At 41.2% G+C, this 27,358-nt stretch overlaps 1 protein-coding gene across 1 annotated transcript in view; it reads right to left on the bottom strand.

Moving 5' to 3' along the window:
* Positions 1–19,756, bottom strand: part of LOC310633407 (TBC1 domain family member 24-like) — a gene marked incomplete at both ends in the record, with an annotated part of 29,768 nt that extends 10,012 nt beyond the window's left edge. Inside the window, 3 exons of the mRNA XM_083351113.1 lie at positions 3,323–3,481; positions 6,948–7,980; positions 19,717–19,756. Coding sequence (XP_083207239.1) covers positions 3,323–3,481; positions 6,948–7,980; positions 19,717–19,756 — 1,232 coding nt within the window. The remainder of the gene's footprint in view (positions 1–3,322; positions 3,482–6,947; positions 7,981–19,716) is intronic.
* Positions 19,757–27,358: the final 7,602 nt, after the last annotated feature.

Here is a 27,358-nt window from a genome sequence, read left to right as displayed (position 1 = left end):
TGAGCCAGCATGCTGAGGGGAAAGAGAGAGGTTTCCAAGCTGAGCCATGCTGGCTTAGGAATTCTGGGAGTTGAAGTCCTTGAGTCATAAAAGAGCCAAGGTTGCCTACCCTGCACTAGAGGAGGACATTAAAATTATTTACAAGGTTACTTCTTTAGGAACTAAACTTAGAATCTAAAACAGCTAATTTAAGAAAGCCAACAGGAAAGAACCTCACATTTTTCATCTTCTTCTGTCTTTTGGAAGGTAAAATTAGATAACAAAATAATCTATTTCTTATGTTAACATCTCTGCAATGAAATCAATAAAGGTAACAGGAAAGAAATGAGAAACATTTTTCTCAATGTAATATGTCTAATTTAGCTGATGCTAGAAAACAAATATTATCTTTTGTATATACTAGAGTATATAAACCACTTTATATTAAACAATTCTTAAGAATGAAATATTCCTAATTTGGACTTTACATTTACTGTTTGGACTGTTGTGTGTTTTGAAAAATAGATTAGTTAGAATCTAGTTATGTTGCACTTCAGTCTTTAAATAATTAACCTAGTATATACATAACAATATATGATGTTTTCCATAGTGAGCTTAACATCAATAACATCATTTATTAAAAAGGCTAAAATAATTTCTGGTGGTATCATCTGTACATTAAAATTTTGTTTAGTCACAATCTTTCAAAAGATGTTACATATGTGCATAAGTGTAGTCAGTAGCATATGCCTTTTTAAAAATATCAAACATGCAAAGAAACAAAAATAAGTCCAAAATATCTGTATTACATCCAGAAATGCCAACTTTGCAACCAATATTTCTCATCCATAACTATGGCACCCTAAGGATACCTGTATACATGCAAATGCTTCTCTGGGATCAGTAACTCAGCAGGGATTGCTTTTTCCTTCCAGTAACAGATTGCTGGGAAATACCAAACATGGCCTTAAGAATTCCAATGTTTGTTACAAATTTTTCTGGATGTGGTTGGGAAGAGGATATTTGGCGCCGGAGACCACTGCCACGAGGAACACAGCTCTGGGTTGGGGTTCGGAGCAGCTCCGGGTGGGGGCTCAGCACGGGCCATGGCGTGGCAACTGTGGGGAGGGGAATCCCCAAGGCAGCTGTGGGGAGGGGAATCCCCAAGGCATGTGACTCCGAGCCACAGGGGCAGGGGTGCAAAGGACGGGCAGTGACGCCGTAGCAAGACACTGGCATCGCTCCCGTTAATAGCACCTGTGAGTTCCGGCACCTTTTTTTTTTTTTTAGAAAAGAAGCACTGGGTATGCCTAAAAGTGAGGGGCTGCTTTGTGAAGTTCCCTCAGAGGGGTTCTTCCATTAAATTTCTTTAATCAAAGTATTACTTTATAATAATCTAAGCATAGGAAAGGTGCGCCCCATCAGGCTAAAGAGAGAAATTTATTCTACAAGCTTTGAGGAGAGATCCGTTCCATCGGCTCCTTCCTTCCCTCATCTGACATTTGCTATTTCCTGAATATTTCAATTTAAAATTAATCATAGCAAGAATATGCTGGTTTAAGAAGGATAGCCTTGGTTTGCTTCTTTCTTCCTCTTTTCTTTCTCCTTCTTAGACAGTTCTGTTCTAGATCTGAATGCTGAAATTAGAGGCTATTTTGATTTTACTAAACTTATGTAAGCCATTCTGGGAGACTATAGTTGGAGAAGAGTAAAAGTGTTGTAACAAATAAATAGTACATGCTCCAGGGTAATCAACTTCTTGAACTTTTCTCGCTCTCTTTTTTGGCATCTTAGATTATTTTTCTCTAATCTGATGCATTTCAGAAATTTTGGGAGTTATAGTACTCATATCTAGGAGCGACTGCCTAGTTAAGGTCCTGAAAAATACCTAATACCTGAAGATCCAGTTGTGATAAATCTCAGTATTACTTGTTTTCAAAAATACCTCAAAACCCACCCACCCCATTTCTCTCTCTGTGTGTGTTTGTTTGTGTGTGTGTGTGTCTTCTCATGTTATATTTTTCAAACTTGAAAGTTCCAAGGCGCTGGAAATTTTAAAGATCCTACCCCTGCATTTTCTCTGGTGTTCTCCCCATTTGTCCTGAATATGTGCTGATTAGGATCATTCAAAAGAAAGCAATGAGACACTGATTTCAGTGGCAGCTTTCTAATTGCGTCTTCTGCCAAAGGGTACATTTCCAGATAAATTTACCTATGCTACTGTCTGAGCACTCTACGTGGAAATTGCTTCTGATGAGCAAATATCCAAATTGGGAAGCATATTGCTTAGAGGTTTCATAGCCCACACTGAGCCCACAAGAGTCTATTATTTGTTTAGTGAACAGAGATGGGATAGGCACTAAGACTGTGTGGCACTTTGGATATTATCTTTGTAAAGTGATTTGGAACTCAAGGGAGCATGAACATAGTACCTTTAAATTATCCCAAGATTGTTGTGGGTGGGTAGACAACATTTCAAAATGCTGCAGGCTAATATTGTATTCGTGCACCTGCTCTTTCTGAAGGTTGATCCTGAAGCACTAAGCAGCCTTAATAAGCATACACTCAGGCTTAGGGATCCAACAACACTACACTAAGAACTCCCAAAGTATAAGGAATTGGTCACCTTGGCATCCTTTTCTGTGCTTTTCTACCTAAAAGATTGGATTCAGACACTCTCACAGTTTCCCAGGTTTTTTTTTAGCTATGCCATAATCCAAGATCATTCCAGGAAAAGATCAAGAACTCCCAAAATACTGGAGCCAAAGAGGGTGACATTTAAGAATCACAGGATACTTGGCCCTCATTTGAGTTTAAGGAAGGTGCATAAACCGTAATTCTTATTCTGAATGTTTGCTCAGTCTTTAATTTTTTTTTAGTAAGCTTCCCAAGTGCTTCGTTTTATGAAGATCTAGAACTGCCTTGTCCATTCATTGTGAACACTGTACTTGTCTTTAGTTAAATATGTGGAGTTCTCAGCTATGCCAAGACCAATTATAGTTTCAGTATTATAAGCACTTAAATGGACTGTATGAATAAATATTAAATCCTCCACAATTGTTTAAGGTGACTTTTTTTAAAAGCACATCAGTATACTGACTGCATTAGAATTTTAGACTAAACTTGGTTTCTTTGATTTTGATCACTTGGAACATGGAGATTTTATAATCTTTGTAACTGCCAAACCTACTACTCCGTAAAATACGATGCTCTTGTTTCTAATGTTCTATTCAGTTCCTTGTGCTAATTCTTTAACTGGTCTAACTTTTATAGAACTGTTCAGTTTATTATTTGCCTTAATAAGTGTCACATTTTGGCTATACTTTGAAAATATGGCCCTTACCTTCGCAAGCTGTATCCATTTTCAGAAGTTGAGAATAAAAGAACAGGTGGGTATAAAGAAAATCGTTCTGGGATCCAGGACCACACAATGCGCATTTCTTCAGCTTTAACAATGGTGGAACTAAAATTATGTGCATTCACAATGAGGTGGAATGGTTGTCTGTGCAATGGGAAAAGAAAAGAGTCACTCTAATCAAACTATAATTCCAAAGAGATTGACTTTTAGGATAGAGAAGGCACTTTTTGCAAATAATTCTCAAGCAGGAACAGCTGATGATATATTACATCCTGGAACTGCAATGGTACAGGACACACAATGGCCATAAACTCTGGGACTTATTTTAGAGCAAGGATGGTCATGTGATCTGCTGGTTGTTCAGCTTTCCTTATTCTTTTTACATTTACAACTACATTTTTTTATTTATTTAATAATTTATTTATTTATTTATTTATTTATTTATTTATTTATTTATTTATTATTGGGACTTATATGCCGCCCTATCTCCCGAAGGACTCAGGGCAGCTAACAACAATAAAACACAATAATACAAATGTTTAAAAAGATTAAACTAACAAGCTCCAGTGATAAAATATTTAAAACATTTTTTTTAAAAGAAAAACCCGATCGTCAGTCCAGGTCAGCCTGATGGAAAAGAAATGTTTTGAGGTCGCGACGAAAGGACCATAGATCCGGGGCCATCTGGAGCTCAAGGGGAAACTGATTCCACAGGGCAGGTGCCCTCACAGAGAAGGCCCTTCCCCTGGGGGTCGCCAGCCGACATTGTCTAGCCGACGGTACCCTGAGGAGGCCCTCCCTGTGTGAGTGCACCGGGCGATGGGAAGTCGTTCCTGGCAGCAGACGGTCCTGCAAATATCCTGGGCCTAAGCCATGTAGGGCTTTATAGGTAAGAACCAGCACCTTAAATCTCACCTGGAGGGCAACCGGTAACCAATGCAGCTCACGCAGGAGGGGTGTAATATGGGAGTATCGGGATACTCCCATCACAACCCGCGCGGCCGCATTCTGCACCAGCTGGAGCCTCCGGGTGGTCTTCAAGGACAGCCCCATGTAGAGAGCATTGCAGTAATCTATACGGGAGGTAACAAGCGCATGAGTGACCGTACGTAGAGCATCTCGGTCCAGATAGGGGTGCAACTGGCGCACCAGGCGAACCTGGGCAAAAGCCCCCCTGGCCACAACTCCTATATGATCTTCAAAACTGAGTTGTGTATCCAGGAGGACGCCTAGGTTGCACGCCCTATCAACGGGAGGTAACACCTCTCCTCCCATAACCAAAGATGGAACCTCTTGGACTAAATGAGATGCCAGTACATAGAGCCACTCAGTCTTGGCCGGGTTGAGCTGGAGCCTGTTCTTCCCCATCCAGATTCGTATCGCTTCCAGGCAGTGGGACATTACGTCGAGGGCATCACTGGGTTGGTTCGGGGTGGAGATGAAAAGCTGGGTATCATCAGCATATTGATGATACCTCACCCCAAAACCACGGATGATCTCGCCCAGTGGCTTCATATAGATGTTGAACAGGAGGGGAGAGAGGACCAACCCCTGGGGCACCCCACAACTAAGGGGCCTCGGGGTTGACCTCTGCCCTCCTGCCAACACCGTCTGCGAATGGCCTGAGAGGTAGGAGGAGAACCACCGTAAAACGGTGCCTCCCACTCCCAACCCCCCAAGACGTCGCAGCAAGATACCATGGTCGATGGTATCAAAAGCCGCTGAGAGATCTAATACGACCAGGACAGAGGAATAACCCCTATCCTGGGCCCGCCAGAGATCATCCACCAGCGCGACCAATGCCATCTCCGTGCTGTACCCGGGCCTGAAACCCGACTGGTTTTCCTTCTGGGTCATCTTTGGATGAAGCATAAGATATCATACGCTCTTCAAACCAGAACTGTGTTAAGAGATGGTTGCTCATTGTTTTAATGAAAGCTGTCATATTAACAGAATAACAGAGTTGGAAGGGACCTTGGAGGTCTTCTACTCCAACCCCTGCTCAAGAAGGAGTATTGGTTAATAGTTCTCACTGTTAGGAAATTTCTCCTTAGTTCTAGGTTACTTTTCTGCTTGATTACTTTCCATCCATCTTGCCCTTTGCTATCAGTGTGCCCTCTTGTATCAGAGGTGGATATTAGTTATTTTCAAGACTTCTGGGATAGAAATACTTCCCTCCCCCCCTCCACATACACAAATATATGCATACATATGTAAAGCTTACTGCTAAGCTTGTAAGCCGCCCTGAGTCTTCGGAGAAGGGCGGGATATAAATGGAATTTTTTAAAAAAAGTAGACAACCTCCCTTAGACAATCTATTATTCCCAGCACTGAAATTAAGTTTACTTTACTTTACAGATGTTCAGTGTCTTTAGGTTTCAGGAATTGATGCCGAATCTGATATTAGAGGTGATTTTAAGCATGGTGCATCTTGCCAATGCTAGTGATCGAAATGTCCATTTCATTTATCTGGGAAAGTGCCCATGCATTTGCATCCCACTCAAGAGAGGGAGCACCAATCTAAAAGGCAGATGGATTCTGCTATAATGTTGGTGCCTCCCCCCTCCCCACCAGACACACTTTTTCAGGCCACTTGACCATTAATGGTATGCTGGCAGTCGTACTCCAAAATGGGGACAAGACCAGGAGAACAGTGGGGCAGGAGGAGAACACACTTCTCAATTAAATGTAATATATTGCACTCACAAACCAATCTTCAAAATAAAACATATTAGAAACAAAATAAGCATAAAATCAGAAAACAGGATAAGAGTGTTACTATTGGTGATGGGTTCATCAGCAGTCAGTCAGAGTGTGACTAGTCTTAGCACATAGGGAATTTTTAAATATCATCCTTCCAGTTATGAACTAAATACAGTTAGGCTGATTATTCAATTGCAACTACTGGAGAGATTCTGGAAGCAACACTCCAGCTTTGCACGGGGCAGATCCTGAAGCCTTGGGGTCGGACCTTGATATTAGTTCTGTATGTTCTTTTGGAAAAAAAAAACATCTGCTGTCAGGAATGGGCTTTGGAAGCCCATGTTCTATAATTCAGACTTAGCAATGAGGTCTGGCTAAAACGAAATCCTACTCTTAAGTTCTGATATAACTCAGAGAAATATAAAGCACAGTAAGGCTTAAACCATATACCTACAGTAAATGCAGACCCCAATGGTAGATTGCATATGACATTGTTAAAACTCATGGAAATTTAAACCAATTTGCTTTCAGGGCTATTATTGATGTATCCTCATGCTTATTTCTACATTTTCCCCCAAAGCTGTTATAAATCTAACATGGCTCAAATTTGTTGTTATACTTTTTAGAAACTTCATACATGACTAGTACTACCTACTGACATGATTATCTAATATGAGGTCTGTAAACTTACAGTGCTTAGGGCAGACTGATTATGGCAGTTGTAGACTAGAATCTCTCTGTGGGGGAAGGCATATTTTACTGTGATTGATAGGATGGGTAGAGAATACTCTGCATGAGTTATTCTACTTGATTAGGTTCTCCAGTCATTTAGAGTGGTATTGTATAGCATCTCATAACTGGAAATGCTATGGCATGTCTGAAAATATAGTAAAGAGGGGTCTTTTACCTGTGCTGCACCACTGTTACTCCTTTATCCACCAGAGCCTTCCGGTTAGCCATCTGAAGAAGCCAGATTTCTTTGCGGGAGAAAAGTCGGATGCCAAATGCTTTCTCTAAAAGCTTTTCAGGTGCCAAGTATTCATGAATGTCCCACAGGAAAGCCTGCAAGCTTCCCTTGATGTCAACCACCTCTTGTCCTCTTGAGGTCATAAAGAACCGGTATTGCTTCAGCAGTGCCAGAGCAATGCGGTAAAGGACTTTTTGCCCCTCCAAGAGATACACGTCAAAGATGCGAATGACATAATTAAAGGGAAGATCATCAAAGAGCCACACCAGCCACTCAGAGTACACCTCCAAGATGTCTGATGAACTTGCTATCAGTTGATGAGCAGCTGGGCAGTGCTTATTGGCTAAGTCCCCAAAGGTCATGCAGGAGGCCTCATGAGCCAGGAAGGACTGGTCTATGTAGGTGGTGTGGGGAGCCTTGGAGTAGAGGAGTCGGCAAGTCAACTCAAAGCATTGGGCCTCATCTTGGCTGTAATGGAGCAGCAGAGCAATCACAGCTGGGAGCAAAGGACAGTAAGTAATCTCAGGGTACAGATTGGAAATGCAGATAAGTATTTTCTTCAAAGCTGTTATCCCTTCTGGACTGAGGCAGTATTCAGGCATGATGCTTCCTTCCAGGAATTCAGGCAAGGGATCCAAACTTTCACTCTGGTTTCCAAATAACTTGCTGGCAACATCTCGGTAGACGAAGGCATCAGCAGTCATTAGCCGACATGGTATTTCTTGGATAATGTGCTGGTAAGCCTTTGCTCTCAGGGTATGGCTTCCAGCCCAACATCCTTCCCTTGCTAGTTTCTTTAGCTCTTTCCTAGAGTTGCCAAGGAACTGCTCATGAGAGTCCTGATGATTATTCAGCTTGGGGATTTTGCTCTGGTCCACAAATACACTGCAGCCTAGGCAGGAAGCTGTATTACTATCCCCTATCCCAGCTTTGGCAATGATCTGCACAGGTTGTTTAATTGGATTAACTGTCTCTGTAGAATAAAGACATTATGTTGAGTGCAATTTATCTACTATCTGACAGCTTGCTTAATGCTGCTTGACAAGTATAGGGGGGGAAACCCCTGTGTTTAAAATGATAAACAGTAATTTGCCATTTGCTCTTAAGCTTCCATTTCATTCATTAGGTAGTTGGTCTTACCAATCAGAATACCTGTTAGAAATTGAAGCGTAGCGCAATAAAAGATTTTCACTATGGCAGGGTCCAATACTGAATATGATGCTATATTTTTAAAAAATGGGCTTTATTTATCTAAAGGATAATCACAATAAATTTCTCAAAATGGCTATAAAAGAATATTTTATAGTCAGACAACACAGCAAATACCTGTGTCAAATATAAGATTGTCGAGATGCTTCAGAAGATGAAGGCTTTCCATCCACAAATCTTTAAGTTTACAGTGAAAAAGTTCACTGTAACATAGCTCTGGACTGTTCTGAGCTCTGCAGAAATACAGACTCTACAAGGACGGACACAAGCACATTTTTCTCTGAGAGAGAATGAAAGCAACAAGAGGTAAGACATTATACAGTAGCTATATTATCTAATAGGAAAAATTTGGTGCTATTAGGACTGCATAGCCCAAAGTCTTTCCACGTTGGAAATCCTTGTATCTTTTTGCATCGGTCCCTTGTCCTTCCCATTTCTTCTTTCTCTTCCTCCCCACCTACTCCCTTAGATGCTTCCTAGAGAAACAGAGGTGCTGTAACGTTACTCTGCAGTGCCCAAAAGAAATTAAAGAAAAGAGCCATGGAGCATTGCTTTCTTTGAGCTAGGAGAAAAGGACAGTGTGTGCTAGGCACAAAGAAGGAGAAGAAAGGTGAAAAATGTCAGCAGAGAGAAAGGGGAAGAAGGGAGAGGGATAATCTGGGAATGGAACGCGTAAGGCAAATCTGTAATCTCCCATCTCCTGCATATGTTGCCAGGTCCTTTATGTGACTCTGGCAGGGAGCTTAAACTCATTCTGAATTTGAAATCAGGATCTCCTGGGAAATGCTCTACATGGGGCTTCCTTTGAAGATCACCAGGAAGCCACCACTGGTCCAGAATATATCAGTGTGGACAAGGCTAGGTGCTTCTAGGTTTGCCCATGCTATACTTTTGTAGTGTGATCTGTCCTGGCTCCCAGTTACCTTTTGCATGCAATTCAAGGTATTAGTTATCACCTTTAAAGCCCTACAGGGCAGGAAACCAAGTTATCGCTGGGATTGCTTCTCCCTGAGAATATCTGCTTGTTGTACCAGATTGGCTAGAGATAGACATGTCCCGTGTCCTTTCTCTAAAATGTTCCCATGTAACAGGACCTTGGAAGTGTTTTTTTTTTCTGTGACTACCCTAATTAGGGAATATCTTCCCACTGCAACCTGCCAAGCTCCCACCCTTGTAGCTTTCCAGAAGGCGACCAAGACCTGGCTCAAGACTAGACACTGGGATAGAGAGAGGGCGTCTTGGCCTGGTTGTTGAATGGTTTTGTGGTTTTTATGTTTCTGTGGGGGTTTTTTATTATTGTAAGCTACCCAGAGTTGCCCTTGAAGATGCATTAATTTTAATTTTAATTTATTAATATTTCTATACCGCCCTTCTCCCGAAGGACTCAGGGCGGTGTACAGGGCAAGAATAAAACACAGAGATTTACAAAAGATAAAAGATAATTAAATACATGCCCAATTAAAAATACAGTTAATACATAGTAAAAAAAACCAATAAAAATAGTAAAAACCCCAACAATCCCCCCTCAGGCCAGGCCGGCTTGCTTGAACAAGTATGTTTTCAGATCGCGGCGAAAGGAGCGAAGATCGGGCGCCGTCCGGAGCTCAACCGGTAACTGGTTCCATAGCTCCGGGGCGCCCACAGAGAAGGATCTCCCCCTGGGGGCCACTAGTCGGCATTCTCTGACCGGTGGCACCCTGAGGAGTCCCTCTCTGTGGGAACGCACAGGGCGGAGGGAAGTAGACGCCGGTATGTGTATGCATGACCATACACATCTTCAAAATAAACAAATGGTTAAATAAAATCCTGTCTTTAATGTACAGAAACTAGCAATGGGAATGGACTGTTCCCATGAAATAATCAACCACCACAGCGACATTTTTGGAGAAACTATGCCGACATGGTTGCAGCAACCTGTAAAAATATTCTTCAGATCTAAGAAAGAAGCAAAACATTAGGAAGAGACTCAGACTGGCTCCCTGGGGTATAGAAGGGAGGGAGGGAAAACCCACTCGGGCTTTCAGGATTCTGTTGCTACAGCCAATCTCAATGAACATGGACTTTTGGAGTTGTTTTCCTGGTCTGGCCTACCTCAAATGCTGACCCTGATAATGCAAGCCAGTCCAGGTTCCAGAGAAAGGCTTCTCAAAAGGTACTTGCAGCATGGGGGGAATCAAGCAGGCGAGGCTAATCATTTTTATTTTTCCTAGGAACGCTCAGGATCTGGGAGCAGCCAGCCAGGCAGATGATGATCCTGTCTTGAGCCAAGTTATACCATGTCCCCTATTCTGCATGCTGAACAAAATATCCAAAAGTAACTGTTGATTCCTCAAGATAGAATTTGGGGCTTCTTGCAATAGAAAATATAGGATGGAAATTTGACTAAATCTTATAAATATAATGAACATAGGTAGTGTTGATCAGATTAGTTTTCATCTCTAACTAACCTTACATTTTGATTTGTTGGGGGGGAAAGGCGACTTGGTACAATAAGATATGAGATATGCAACATATCTCAAAATCTACAGTTTTCTGTTTCAGCTTTTCAAATATTCTTGGATTTCTTTAGTTTTTATGACCCAATCTCCCTTTCTCAGAATGTACATGAAGAATGGCTGTCTTTTAGATGGGGGCAGTAAACATTTTATTTTATTTCACGGAATGATTTTTTCTCTTTCTTCTTAAAAATGCGGCCATAGTTTTGCTCGATCTGGCTGAATGATGTGGCCATGTTGTACTTTATCTTGATTTTCTTGAAGTGCAGCTAGAACGCAACCACTATCTCCACCAATAATGGCATATGTGCCATAGATGTGCTTGCCTTTTGCACTGTTTATGGAAGTAAGCTGCCTCTCAAATGAACATTGTTCCAGCTTGGTCTCTCATGTTGTATACGTGACTCGATAGAGATGGAGAAGAAAATAGAGTATACCCAAAACATAACAATGTAGTTTGTAATAATTGGGTAACACTAATTCTTTCCATCTCTAAAAGAAGTTGAAAATACAGTTGATAAGAGATACTACACATTATTTAAAGGTGAAACTAAAAGTTTGTGGATGTGATATTAGTTTGATTTGCAAGGCCCTGGAACTGGGTGGACGTTCTTTGTTGTAAATGAGGATGACGGGTTCTGTAACTGGAACAAAAAGAAATTGTTTAGCCTAACTATTGCTATCTCGCTTCTGTAATCAGCTTTTGCGTCAGGAAAAAAAATCATGCAAGCCTGGGAAACATGTACATGGATGGGATGTACTGAAGGAGGGAATAAGGGAGTGTACATGAATGATTGATGTCTTCCTAATAATGTAATGACTCTGTTGTCTGATTTTCATTGGCTAACAAAGCAATGCTACTAACTTTCCAAGGTGTGGCACTTCTCAATGCAATTGTTGCCAGAGTTCAGATTGTGTTCCCACCCAGGACTTATTTCAATCGAAAATAAAGTGCTGTACCTTTAAGAAGCCTCTGCTTCAGTTTTCATGATTGGATTTTTTTATGATTTTCCAAGTTTTGCCAAGGGCCCGTAACCTTACAAGGGTTTAGTCTAGTGGTGGGATTCAGCCAGTTCACACCACTTCAGCAGAACCGGTAGCTAATTTTTTGTTACCCAAGCCCAGAATGGACTTCTGGAAGCGGCATCCACACAGAGAACTGGTTGTTCACATATTTGAATCCCACCACTGGTTTAGTCTTGTAAGTTTCCATTTGCTAGGTATTCAAATCTATTTTCCCAGACTTCTTCATAAAAGCTACCCATGAAGTGATGCAAATGTTTAGTATTCATTTAACACCTGTGCTTTAGCAATTTATAGCATTGTTACATTACTGTTGTACTGCAGAGGAGGAAAACTACCAAAATAGAAACGCCAGTACAGAGCTATTAGTGTCAGCTATACAAACACAGGGCTGGGGGTGGAGGGTGGGAAAAGGAAAAGATGAGCAAATAACAATCAAGTGCAAAAGTATCTGCTCAGGATAGATAACTATGTAGTGAATGTATAGGACTTGCTGATGGACCTATTATGTCAGTTGCACATTAAGTGTCAACTGCTGCTAATGTTCTTGAGAGTTGGGAATCTATTTTGAATCCTGTAATGTAATATCCATCAGATTTCATCAAAATAATATAGTCCAGCTGGTGGAGAAGGCGGAGCAGCAGTTTAGAATCATGGAAAGAAAGAAAAAAAATCAGAAAACTATGAACTGGCTGAAAGTGAAACTTCCTGCAGTGTAGAGGGGTACAATGCACATATTTTGAAATTTGATATTTATAATTAAAGCCATCATTACAAGATAATGTGAATCTTCCAGATGATTTTTGCATTTGATTCTCACTTGCTACTCTTCATTTTCAACACTCAGCCGGAGCAGCTGACATCCGTGAATGCCTTCTATTTCTGTGGATTCTCTGCAGCACAACTTAATAATGCAAGAGTGTTATAACATGTGCTAACAGAATGCTAAGTGTTAGCAAGATGAATCTGCCGTTATTATTAACAATTCTGGGGAAACAGTTTCTGAACTTGATTCATTCCAATCTTCAGTGCCAATACCACTCATGCCAGGGGAAAAAAAAAGAACTAAACTCTGCTCCAAGAAAATGGAAAGCAATGGACTTCAAAAAGCAGCAGAGGATGGCAAGGGAGGTTGGTACCTAAAAGAGCAAGGTAGAGGCCTGGGGTACTGAAGATTGATATAGAAATTTTTAAGAACAAACAGCTGCTACACTGGATAGGAAAATATCTTATCCAGAATCCTAGAGGAAAGCAGATTGGAGAGGATGTCAGCAGCCTTGCTATGGGGTGGGTATGTAAATTGTGCTAGGGAAAAAAACACTGTAGCATTAGACCATCACAACATGCATTTATTTGATCACCTGAACCTTTTGAAAGACTAAACCAAACATCCCTGCATTAAAATAAACAAAAAGGCTTTATGGTATGCCAGTGGCATATTCACTTCCTCAGTTATCATTGTGCTCCCCCTGGAGGAAAACCTGGGCCATTGTTAGAAAGTACTGTTTAGCTGTGACCTCTTTAAAAATGTAGGCTACAGGGAAAGTGTGTGCGTCCCTTTGAGTCTGCACTGACTCCTGGCAATTGCCTGGATAAGTCCCTGTAGTTTTCTTGGTAACGGGATAAGAACTGCTATTTATTCATTTGCTCAAATAACATTACATTCTGCATGTTGAGTCCTGGGTTCTTTGCAGCAAGCAGGAGACGAGGCGAGAGAGTTCAGGCAGGAACATGCTTTATTGAATGCAGCAACTGAACTGTTAACCAAGGATTCTATGCAGCTATTTATACTCTGGCCACTAGTTGGCAGCCAATAGATTTGAAGGAGCTTATTGCCACCCTAGAACCAACCAATGATGGTTCTGGAGACTGCTTGTCTGAGGAGCTGGTGACCATTACCCAACTCCCTGATTAAGCAATCTCAACAGCATTCAAAACCCACATGGTACAGTTCAAGTAAAACAGGCCCAATACATTACACTGCAATTCCTGCACTTCTGTGTATTGGATTTGTTGATTCTAACAGTGTTAGGTTAGCTGGCTTATATTAAATATGCAATAAACTTCAGAAAGAGACACCAGGTCAGGAATGAATAATTGCTGAGTTCTTTACTTTCTAAAGTTCTTTGTGACCCCATTTGGCAGACAAACCTTGTACATTGTGAAATATGTTGGAAAGGAAAGTTTCTGGCATTGCCTATATCCTACGTGTGTCTAACATCTCTCATAAATAAAAAAAAATTCTCTCATAAATAAAAAAGTAAAATAAAATCTGTTGGAATATTCAGTCACATTAATTAGTTTATCACAGCACAGCCAACACATGCATCTCCAGGCCTAGTAGAAGTTCACTGTCCATCATCCCTTATAATAATATTGGGCATGGTACCTGAATCTCTTGGGAACGCTGCTCCAGCAATATCTAGAAGGCTATATAATAGCAATAGCACTTAGACTTACATACCGCTTCACACTGCTTTACAGCCCTCTCTAAGCGGTTTACAGAATCAGCATATTTTCCCCAACAATCTAGGCCCTCATTTTACCAATTTCGGAAGGGTGGAAGGCTGAGTCAACCTTGAGCCTGGTGATATTTGAACTGCTGCACTGCTGGCAATTGGCAGTCAGCAGAAATAGCCTACAATACTGCATTCTAGTCACTGCACCACAGTGCATACAAAAGCGTTCATGGATTAGAAGTCCTCTTCCTCAAACGCCCAAAACTTTCTTACAAAATATATTAGGATGGGTTTGGGGTTGGCTAAAAAGACTCCATCTCTATATTTTTTAAATAAAGTGTTTCTTTCATAGAGATAGCAGTTGAGTAACTGTGAGAGGGACCTTGGAGTCCTAGTGGACAATCACTTAAAAATGAGTCAGCAGTGTGCGGCAGCAGCCAAAAAAGCTAATACAATCCTTGGTTGTATAAACGGAGGCACGATCAAAATCACGTGAAGTATTAGTACCGTTTTATAAAGCCTTAGTAAGGCCACACCTGGAATACTGCATCCAATTTTGATACCACATTACAAAAAAGAATGTTGAGATTTTGAAAAAAAAGTGCAAAGAAGAGCAACTAAGATGATTAAAGGCCTGGAAACAAAAACATATGAAGAACGGTTGCAAGAATTGGGTATGACTAGTCTAGAGAAAAGGACTAGGGGGTGACATGATATCGTGTTTCCCCGAAAATAAGACCTACCCTGAAAATAAGCCCTAGCTTTATTTTTTGGGTTGGGCCTAATATAAGCCCTACCCCCCCCCAAATAAACCCTAGTTTTGGCACGAGGCGCACAGCTAAAAATCAAGCTAGGGTAGGGGTGTGGGGTGGAGCATACCATTGCAGCCAGGCCTCCCATGGACCAACACTTGCCTCGCAGGAAGGAGCAGCTTCATTCTACAGCTGAGAATGGAGCTCAGCCTGCAGAGGCCTTTCTGGAAGGCCTGTGTAGCCGAGAACCAAACTATGGATTCCATAGCTCGGTGCTCAGCTGCAGTATTCCAGGTGTGGCCTTACTAAAGCTTTATAAAGCTGTAATAATACTTCATGTGATTTTGATTCTGTGCCTCTGTTTATACAACCAAGGACTGTATTAGCTTTTTTGGCTAAGGAAACTGCTCCTTTAGCCATAGAAGAAGTGGGCCGGCTGGGTAAGGCTATCGTTGTCACTGCTACGAAGTGAGTGGAAAAGACACCTCCCCCCCCAAAAAATAAGACCTGGTGCCTCTTTTGGTGGCAAAAAAAAGACCGGGTCTTATTTTCGGGAAACATGGTAGCAGTATTCCAATATTTGAGGGGCTGCCACAAACAAGAGGGGGTCAGCTTATTTTCCAAAGCACCAGAGAGCAGGACAAGAAACAATGGATGGAAATTAATCCAGGAGAGAAGCAATCTGGAATTAAGCAGAAACTTCCTAACAGTGAGGAGAATTAACCAGTGGAACAGTTTGTCTTCAGAAGTGGTGGGTGCTCCATCACTGGAGGCTTTAAGAAGAGAATGGACAGCCACTTTTCCGGTATAGGGCCTCCTGCTTGAGCAGGGGGTTGGACTAGAACACCTCCAAGGTCTCTTCCAACTCTATTCTGATCGATTGAGTATACAATTGCAACTCCTCTCAAGATCCGACCGTGACCACAGTTTGTAACTATTGTTGTATTTCATTGGTTAAGAAGAAATAAAGACTGGGCGGAGATTACTCAACTTTTATCCCATTAAATGAGGAGAAAGAACGAAAGGGGCTGGTATTTATAAAGCAAATAGGCTGTCTGCTCTTAGAAGGGAGAAAAGGAGAGAGTTAATTTTGAGTGCCATGATGCTCAAACCTCTAGTGCAGGGGTGTCAAACTCAATTTCATTGAGGGCCGCATCAGCATTGCGGTTGCCCTCAAGGGGCCAGGTGGGTATGGCCAGGGTGGGTGTGGCCTACTGGGTGGGTGTGGCTAGAATGCGTATGGCCTACTGGGTGGGCGTGGCCAGCTCTACATCGTTCGCATCAAGGGTGCCTATGGGGGCCTGGGCAGGAGTGGGACAGATCTGAGGGTCTCTGGCAGAAGGACGGTCTCTGGGCCAGGGCCAAGGCAGTGGGGGCCATTCCCTCACTATTTCCAGGATGGCTTCGCGGGCCACATGAAACCACTTCGCGGGCCGCATCCGGCCCCCGGGCCTTGTGTTTGACATGTCTGCTCTAGTGAATTTAGCTCCACTTAGCTCATGAGACAACAAAAATAAGAGCTTCCTCTCTACACCTTGAAAACAAGATTTCCTCCTATTCCAGTGCATCTGCAACACTCCAATGAGTCCATTCTGTGTTGAATAGACTGGCTGCTACACGTCTTCGTGTTCCATTTGATTCAACCCAGGTTTGAGGGAAAAAACTTCAGATTCCGTATTACTGGCCTACTACACTATCAAAATTTGCTGGTACAACACATTCCTTAGGCTTTGCCGAAAGAGCACCAAAGCTTTTAGGCTTCATAGAAAATAGAGATTCCTATGAGTTCAGCATAATACTAAATAGGCTTGGGATCTCTGGAGAATGAAGACAAAGTAGGGAAGCCTAGACTGGATTGAATATCTTGAGACTGATTGATAATAAATTTAATAAATAAATAAATAAATTCCTATTGTATTGATCCTGCATATATGTTGAACTCAGTGGTTAGAAAGACTGGATATAAAGTGAAATAATAATAATAACCTCATCTCACAGGAATACCAACAGTTTCTAGTAAAGGAAAATGGGCCCTAGCTAAGCTATTACTGACATTCTTGAAGCTTGACCCCACTTGGAGGTGGGCCACTTCCATATAATAAGGAATGAGGAATGGTGAATAAACATTTAGGCAGAAGAAACATGAAATTCTAAAAATACCAGCAACAATATACAGGTAGTCCTGAACTTTCAACCACAATTGAGCCCAACATTTCTGTTGCTAAGCGAGACAGTCGTTAAGTGAGTTTTGCCACATTTTATAACCTTGCTTGTTAAGTGAATCACTGCAGTAATTAAGATAGTAACACGGCCATTAAGTGAATCTAGCATCCCCATTGACTTTGCTTGGCAGAAGGTTACAAAAGAGGATCACATGATCCTAGGACATTGCAGCCGTCATAAATATGAGACAATTGCCAAGAATATGAATTTTGATCACGGTGGGGATACTGCAACAGTTTGTAAGGGTGAAAAACAATCATAAGTCATTTTTTCCAGTGCTGTCGTAACATGGAACGGTCACTAAATGAACTGTTTTAAGTTGAGGATTACCTGTACAATACAGTGAACTAACTCTGGCTATACTGATGTGCCTGAGGTTGAACACTGAAAGTTTAATGGAGATTATATTCAAAACAATATTAGCATGTAATGTCAAGTATCAACCTGATTTTGCAACCAAATAGATCAGACATGTCAAACACAAGGCCCGGGGGCCGGATGCGGCCCGTGAAGTGGTTTCATGTGGCCCACGAAGCCATCCTGGAAACAGTGAGGGAACGGCCCCCACTGCCTTGGCCCTGGCCCAGAGACCCTCCTTCTGCCAGAGACCCTCAGATCTGTCCCACTCCTGCCCAGGCCCCCATAGGCACCCTTGATGCAAACGATGTAGAGCTGGCCACGCCCACCCAGTAGGCCATACGCACTCAGGCCACGCCCACCCAGGCCATGGCCACCCGGCCCCCTGAGGGCAACCGCAATGCTGATGCGGCCCTCAATGAAATTGAGTTTGACACCCCTGAAATAGATTATTTACCATACTTTTTTTAACTTCTAAAAAAGTTAACATAGCTGTAATGGAAAACTAGGATAAATCTATATTTTTTTTCCAAATTTAGATTTACTGTTCATGCTGTACCAGACATGGTAATGATTTTTTTTCCCTATAGCAAGTTAAAAAAGCATGAATATTATTGGATAACAAATAGTTGGCTCCATTTCATCAGAATTCAGTGATAGAGAAGCAATGTGGTGTAGCCCAGTATATTAAGCCCAATGTATGACAATCATTATAGGAATTAGCTAAATCTTTCTTCTTTCAACCAGCTGCAGAGATATCCATCATCAATATTATTTCTTAAACATTTGTTTAGACTAGGTGTGTCCAAACTTTTGGTTTGCCTGGACCGCACTGAGTGAAGAGGAATTGTTTTGGGCCACATCTAAAATATGTAATATAAATAAATATGAATAACAAACTTTATTGTTTATAACTTTATTAGTTTTATGGGACCACATTACTAGCTATCCAGGGTTGCATGCAGCCCATGGCCCATGGGCTCAACATGCCTGGCTTAAACCCTTTCTAAAACTCTGCTCTACAGTTCTCATTTGTGAACACAATGTTATAAGGTTAAAAAAAACTGAGTTTTTTACTTTAAGATAGCAATAGCAACAGCACTTAGAGTTATGTACTGCTTCACAGTGCTCTACATCCGTCTCTAAGCGGTTTACAGAGTCAACATATTACCCCCAACAATCTGGGTCTTCATTTTACCGATCTCGGAAGGATGGAAGGCCGAGTCAACCTCGAGCCGATAAGAATTGAACTGCCAAACTGCTGGCAGGAGGCAGTCAGCAGAATTAGCCTGCAGTATTGCATTCTAACTACTGTGCACTTATGATTTAGGCTATTCTACACACTATTAATGCTTTAAAGGTAAAGGTAAAGGTTCCCCCGCACATGCGTGCTAGTCGTTTACGACTCTAGGGGCCGGTGCTCATCTCTGTTTCAAAGCCGAAGAGCCAGCGCTTGTCCAAGGACATCTCCATGGTCTTGTGGTCGGCATGACTAGACGCCAAAGGCACCCGGAATGCTGTTACCTTCCCACCGTAGTGGGTCCCTATTTTTCTACTTGCATTTTTACGTGCTTTCGAACTGCTAGGTTGACAGAAGCTGGGACAAGTAACAGGCGCTCACTCTGTTATGCGGCACTTGGGATTCGACCCGCCAAACTGCTGACCTTCTGATCGACAAGCTCAGTGTCCTAACCCACTGAGCCACCGCGTCCCAGTTAATGCTTTACTTGCATACAAAAGAAAATATTTGTAAATACACTGCAAGCATGCAAATGTGTGTATTTTCCAGGAAACTGGTATTGTCCTTCAAGTCACAGCTTTTTTTAAAATTGCAAAACGTTCTGGGGTGCTCCATTCTTGGCACAACATTTGGGAGAAGCATGCTACCTCTTGATTAAAGCTTCTACCATTAGGCAGGTGTAGCAAAGATACAGCTGTTGCCCCGGCAGCTCTTAAAAACAGGGAAAACCTGAGTTTCCCTCAGCCAACACAAAAAAACCCTGCAGTAAGCAGAATCCAATGTGTCTTGTCATGCCATAGCTCATTCTAAGTGAATAGACTGCCAGTCAGGCTCTCAAGCCACACAAATAGAGTATAAGATTTGGATGGACCCCCCCTCCCCCTCTCCTTCCTCACTTGGTTGCTTTAATATTTGCTCCTTGAAAATGACCATTTAAGATGCCTTATTTACCTTGTGTGGTGGCCAAATTGCTGTCCTTTAGGATATCCATCCTGGAATTTGTGTTTTTTTCCCAAATGTCCCCTCAGTGGGGCTGATATACTTCAGCGCAACCTGGATCATCTCTTGTCCTTGCTTGAAGGATCTGCACGAAGCTCTGCTGCTGTGCTTAATTTATTGGACCTGAGCCTCCTTTACAGGTAAGACCTCCCCAAGGAGATTCTTATTTGCTGTAAACAGTGGTAAAATGTCCCCCCACCTACCCACTTGTCTCTGTTTACCGTATGCCTCTCTGACAGGCAAGATCTGCATAAGCAAGATAGTGATCAGAGTATCAACAAGACCATTAAAAGGGACCGTTTACTTGTGGAAGGGTAAACTTTATCTTCCCGACTTCCCTTGCAACAGAGAAAGAATTCCATGTGTATCAGAAAAGCAAAACAGGGTACACGGAAGACGGAGCAGCGGGGGTGTGGTGCCCTTAGGAGGCTCTTAATTTCTGCCCTTCTGATGATTAAATGTCCTTGAACTGATGGAACATAAAACACAGAAGTTGACTTTCAAACTGCTTCCTACTGGTTCCTTTGTTTCTGTTTGAAGGTAAAAATAGAATCAGGTGAACAGTAAATTTCACATTTCTAAATGATTGGCTATGAGATTTAGTATCTATGAAAACAAAGGTGCTATAAATGTATTTCAGGGCTAGTCTGGGAAGGGCTTTGTATTAATCAGTCACATGTTTAAAGTGTAATGTTGCGTAGATGTATCCCAGTCCATCAATAAGCACATGGCTTTAATTTGTAGCCTTAGTTGTATCGGAAAGCAAGCACTAAAATGACATTGGTATTATATGGGAATGCAAAGGCAACTTAATGCCACTTCAATTCATGATACGATTTTTTCCCCCCTTCAGTTTCAGTTGCCAAAGGTCCTTCTAAGTCCTGGAAAACTACATTCATTTTCAGTGACCCTTTCTCAATAAAGGTAAAAGGTAAAGGTTCCCCCGCACATGCGTGCTAGTCGTTTCCGACTCTAGGGGCCGGTGCTCATCTCTGTTTCAAAGCCGAAGAGCCAGCACTTGTCCAAGGACATCTCCATGGTCTTGTGGTTGGCATGACTAGACGCCAAAGGCACCCAGAACGCTGTTACCTTCCCACTGTAGTGGGTCCCTATTTTTCTACTTGCATTTTTACGTGCTTTCGAACTGCTAGGTTGGCAGAAGCTGGGACAAGTAACAGGCGCTCACTCTGCTACGCGGCACTCGGGATTTGATCCACCAAACTGCCGACCTTCTGATCGACAAGCTCAGTGTCCTAACCCACTGAGCCACCTTTCTCAATAGAGGCAGTTAAAGTGGACTTTGGGGAGATGATCATCCAGCCTGAGCTTCAAAGAAAGGCTCAATTTTGGACCTCAGCTAACTGGATTTTTTTTGTTTAATATTGAAATTAGGTCTTCATTCTTCCTCTGATACAATTTTTAGTTATAGATAGGAACGTTAAAAACTGGAAATGTCCAGAACCTCTCTAGATTTCTGAATGTGTCTGTGTTTGCATAATGAAGTTGGAAAATTCCTTCCCATAGTATAATAATCCTTTGCGTTAAGTTTGATTCCTCATAACTTCATGGACATATAGTCTCCACAGACACTTTCAGTTCTTTGGTCTATTGATTGCTGACTTTGGCATTGGGAATCATAAAAAGCTTTATCATTTATAAAAACATAGGTAAAGGTAAAGGTTCCCCCGCACATGCGTGCTAGTCGTTTCCAACTCTAGGGGCCGGTGCTCATCTCCGTTTCAAAGCCAAAGAGCCAGCGCTTGTCCGAGGACGTCTCCGTGGTCATGTGGCCGGCATGACTAGACGCCAAAGGCGCACGGAACGCTGTTACCTTCCCACTGGAGTGGTCCCTATTTTTCTACTTGCATTTTTACGTGCTTTCGAACTGCTAGGTTGGCAGAAGCTGGGACGAGTAACAGGCGCTCACTCTGCTACGCAGCACTCGGGATTCGACCCACCAAACTGCCGACCTTCTGATCGACAAGCTCAGCGTCCTAACCCACTGAGCCACCGCGTCCCTTATAAAAACATAAGTTGGCCTAATTAAGACTTTGGCTAGTCCAGCCTTCTTTTCTGACAGGGTCTAGGTAGGATAATTCGCCATGGTCAGCTTGGCTGCAGGACAACTCCATACAGCCAACTCGCCACAGGGAGAACTCGCCAGGAGCGGTCGCAGGGAGAGCCCGGTGGGTGAGTGAGTGGGCAAAGCACAGAGCAGCGGTGGCGACCTTCCCATTTTCACAGCCCCCACCAATGCTACTGTGCTGAGTTCAGGGGCCAAATTTTCTAATCCTCCTTTAAAGTTACCCAAAAACATCACTATATTTCCAATGGGAAATTTGCACAATTCAGCTATGCTCCAAATTTCTTTTTTATTGTTGTGATTTTTCCTGCTATTCAGTTCTAAATAATATTAGATTTTTAAAATTAAGGTTACTGTATCTTGGCTGCAAAAATTTGGATGATGAATAGATGGCACCAAAGACTTTTCTGTAACTTTGCCCGTGATCCCAAACTAGAATTTCTGTACAAAGAGAGGTAAGTTGCAAATATTTTTTTCCTTTCTCAAGCCTCCCCCTGCTTTTTGTTCTCGTTGCATATTCTCAACATGCAGCAATATGGAGGATTGTTTCCAAAATTCTCCTAGATGAATTGGAGCAGGCCAACTGGAGATGTATAAAAGGAACTAATTAAAGAACTCTGAGCAAGGGATCATTCTTTCATGAGATCTTAATGGGGAGGAAATTAAAAATGCAAAAGGCCCCATTCCCTCCAGATGAGCAATGTAGTTGAATATAATGAATGTTTCATGATTACTTCATGTTAGATGTGTACTGTAAAGAGGAGAACTGAGCTCAGCATCTTTTAAATCCCATTTGCTAGAGTTCAGAACAGTGAAGAGAGAGCAAGAAATTGCATGGCACAATGGGTTGCAGCCAAACCCTATTCCTGGCGAGAGGACGGATGCTACCTTCTCATTTAGCCAAAATTCTACCATGCTCAAATGGCTTTTGGTATGAAAGGCATCAATATACTGTACTCTTGAGATTGAAAAGAATCACTCAAACCAAATTTAAGGAAGCATTTAAATTGGGGATTTCCAGGAAATATTGATGCTCCTGGCATCACATTAGATTTGAACCATTATGTTATACCATATCAGTAATGACTTGGCTGTGCAGAGGGTATCAGTTAATGAATGAATTTTACAGTACTTGGCAAGAAACAAATATGAATTGCACCACTTCATCAAAATTCAGTGATGGGTAGTAAACATAGTGTGGCCCATATATTAAGCCTGTATGTCATTCATTGTTTGAATTGGATGCATCTTTATTTTCCCAACCATCTACACACATAACCATCATCCATATTATTTATTATATAATATTTCTTCTCAGACAAGGTCGCTTGTGCAATGAACAGATCTTCTACTATGAAATATCACTGAACAGAATAAGGAGTATCAAATACAGGTGATCATTAACTTTACTGATTTAAAAAAGAATTTGACTCTGTCAATAGAATCTCTGAAATAGTGACAGAATGTAGAATGCATTTTGCTGGATATGTGCGCCACAGGAGTAAGCAACATCCAGCAAAGACCACAATCAATTGGATACCACCACGTGGTCAGAAAAAAAGAGGAAGGCCAAAGAAATCCTGGTGCCAAACATTTCAGGAAGACCTGAAAAACATCAGTCTTAAATGGAAGGATGCAGACACTGTAGCTGCAGACCAAGAACTGTGGAGTATGCTTGTAGTCTAATGTGCTTAGCACAGGATGTGATTATTTATTTAGAGTCTTTCTGAAATTGTAAAATCCTTTACCCTTCTTATTTATCAGTACAATACTACTGTAAGGTTAAAAAGGCGAAGTTTTTTTTAAATTGAGGATATTCCACATATTAATACTTTGCCTGTGCGCGCACACACACACACACACAAACACACACACACACACACACACACACACACACCAAAATATTGAGAAACACACTGACACCAGACAATGGTTGGATTTGATATAACCTATCCATTCGTTGCCCACCCTCACTCTGGGGGTATTTATTTGACAAATTTTGTCAGCGTCTTTGAATTGTCTTTTCTAATATTATAGATGTTAGGGAGCTCCATTCAGGGCTTTCATTACAATTTCCTATTACCTATATAGGCACAACTGACAGATGTCTCTTTCCATATCAACTCTTTAAAGCCAACCCAACAAACTGCACTAAACAGAACCTTACTAGAGTGCTACTGAGACAGATATTTCCCAGGAGAATTATTTTGGCGATGACATCTTCGTCAGTAGAAATTTTCTGGCTGACTCCTACATTAAAGTCTTTCTAGTACCAAATAAATACATTTTGATCTTACCAACAATTAAATATATGATAGTCCTTGTGGATACTCTATTTTTTTTAAATGCGGCATTGTTTTTCATCTCTTCTGCTGGTTTTATCTTTCTTTATAAATGTGACTTTGACATTATTTATTTTTCTGAATATATACAGTATGGTAGAGTTTGTGTGTCTATTTGTACACCACCATGTGTATCAACATTATCTGAATAAAAAGTCTAGTTTTTAGAATCTTAAAGACAAATATTTAATTTACTGCTTTTCAATTTGTGAAGCACGCTTTCCTGAGAAGCTACCAGGAATCCTGCAGTCCGAATGTACAATATGAATTTCAGAAAGGCAAGAAAGATAAACTGTTCAGTTTGCCACTGAAAGCACACTTCCTTTTAAGAACACCACTAGTGCTCTTAAATTGGTCATATATTACTTTTAAGGACAAAGAAACCCAATTACATCTTTTTAATAGTAATTTTATTAAAATTATAATTTAAAGAATAAAATAAGAATATAAACTGTAATAAAGTATAAAAGAAAAAATAGAAGGTGCAGAAATGAAAAAGTAAATAGAAAAGACAAAAAAAGAGAATATAGTAAAGAAAAAGAAAAGGAACAGATAAATTACTTCATTACAGGACAATATTGATCTTTATTTCTTTCAAATAATGTACTAGAACCTAATTTCTATTCATTTTTGTCCCCTCTCACAAAATTCTTCAAAGCTTTAATAAGCCACTTTTATAAACACAAGATAGGAAAATCATCCAGTTCACCGTAGTAGAATGTGTGGTTGGGAAACAAAGGGAAAAAATGCTGCCTGGGAAACAATGAGAGAAAAGAGGCAGTAGCCCACAGTGGCTCAATATTCAGAGGGAAAAAAAACCTTAGGAAACTGTCCTAAGCAGTTAAAAGTAGCAGGAAGTTTGTACCTTCAGACCTGCAAGATTCTGTTAACGTAGCCTTATAAAAAAACAGAATTAGTTTTTCTAATTATATTCCCAGCCTGGGTTACTTGGAAGGGCTGACAGTAACTCACTTGATTTGTTATTTATAGATCCTCTTTTAATTATTAAGACATCAACTGGTTTCTTTTGTATGCATAGCATCTCTTTCCATATCATTCTTGTAACCTGTCATTTCTAAATCCACTTTCAGATCAGTCGCAGTCTGTCAGCCCACCCAGGGAAACCAGACAGGAGACAAGACTAGATGGGTCTTCCGGGTGGCAAGGCTCCATCGATGGCGGTCATTTCAACTGTCAGCCCCGTTGTTTTCCATTGAATCGCGAAAACAGCAACAATCAGCTGTTTCACAGTTCGCGAACCCACCCTCGGGAGAAGAGGGGAGGGTGAGCATTCAGGTAGGGGTAGAGCTCCCCTAGACCCCCAGAATTATTATTCTGGGGGTTGAAGGGTGAGAGCTCCCTCAGAGCCTGAATCAGCTCCGGACTCGGGGACTCCTCTGTTCTAAGGCTTTGGAACAGAGCAGGACGCTGCAACCATCCCTGCAATCAATATCGTACTTTGGATTACTTGGATGCAGGCAGAGCTGTGCAGGAGAATATTGAAATAGCAAGTATATGATCTTTAACTCTGGTGTATTTTAAAAGAAAGGAAGGAAGATGGCGCGGGAGTGAATTGCTAGAGAGAACGGTGAAGATCAAAAGGACAAGGGAAATAAAACAAACTAAAAGACTGAGTGGAAAGAGGAAATTGGGTTATAAAGTGACTTTGTGCAAAATATTTGAAATTGGTTTAAAAGTGACTTGAAGATTTGGATATTTGACTGGGAAGTAATAAAGTTTCAATTTGGGTGGAAAAGTGAAAGTGAGAAACGAAAGTTAATTGGGTGTTAAAATGGCTTCTAAACCACCCAGAGTTTCTACTTCGAGAAGTGCGGGCGCATCACCAACTCAGCAACAATCTGTACTACAGACTTTGATGCCACCCCCCGCAGTACCTACACCTGCATTGACATTAAAAGATCTACAAGATGCTTTACAAGATGCTTTAAAAAGTCAATATGAGCAAATATCTAAGCAAATGGCAGAGCTTATTGATGAGAAAAATAAGGAAATATGAGAGGACATTTTATTGGCATTTCAGGGGCTGGCAGCTTGTATTGAGCGTTTGGATGAATGTGTGGAAGACGTAAATGAAAATAATTTGAGATTGGAGGCTAAAATGTCTGAAACAGAGAATAAAATGGATAAGATTGATGACGATGTGGTAATGACACAATACAGAGACATGGAGTTTGCCCTGAGGATAAGAGGTTTGAAAGAGGATTCAAAGGAAAATTTGAAGGAGATTTTAGCAGAAGCTTTGGAACCGATTTTGGGGTGTCAAGCTGAAGATATTATGGTGGATATAGATAAAATATTTTGTGTCAACTCCTGGATTGCCAGGCAAAGAAAATTACCAAGAGATGTGGTAGTTTATTTCACAAAGAGATCAATTAGAAATGTGATTGTTCAAGCTTTTTACAATAACAGATTTAAAGTGGCTGGTCAAGAGGTTTTGATTTTGAAAGAAATTCCTCCAAGAATTTTAAGGAAAAGGAAAGAGTTTGCTTTTTTGGCAGATGAATTAAAGAAAAGGCAGCTCCAGTTTAGGTGGGAGATACCAATTGGATTGGTGGTGAACTACGTAGGTACAAGATATTGTCTTAATACAGTTTTGAAGGCACGAGATTTTTATTTCAATGTACTGAAAGCAGGTTCTCCACCATCCCCGAAATTTAAAAGAAGGAAGGAAGAAGGAGCGAGACAGGCACAAATGGAAAATATACAGGGAGATGCAGAAATTATTTCAATGATTGCAAAAGAAACTCAGCAAACTTTGGAAACTGCGCAGCCCCAGGGATTGTTAGAAGAATTTAAGACTCAAAGAGTGACACGGGCTGCAACTAGATGAAAGCAACAAGAACAACCGAAATCTATAACTACAACTCAAGAACTTACTTATAGTGAAGCAGTGGGAGGTGCGTGACCAAAGAGGCAGGTGCGTGAGGATCTGCAAGATGCGCTCCGAAAGCTTCATGTCACAAAAGATGGCGACAAAGTTTCTAACTTGGAATGTTAATGGTTTAAATTCACTGCAAAAGAGAAAGAAAATATTTCAGTATTTGAAACAATTTCAAAATGATGTTACATGTTTGCAAGAGACGCATATTCGTGTATCTGATCAAAAATATTTGATAAATTCTAGATTGGGTATTCAGTTTATTGCATC

This window comes from Vipera ursinii (genome assembly GCF_947247035.1).
Source record: "Vipera ursinii genome assembly, chromosome: 2".
Taxonomy (NCBI): domain Eukaryota; kingdom Metazoa; phylum Chordata; class Lepidosauria; order Squamata; family Viperidae; genus Vipera; species Vipera ursinii.
This window is presented reverse-complemented; position numbering and strand designations above follow the sequence as displayed.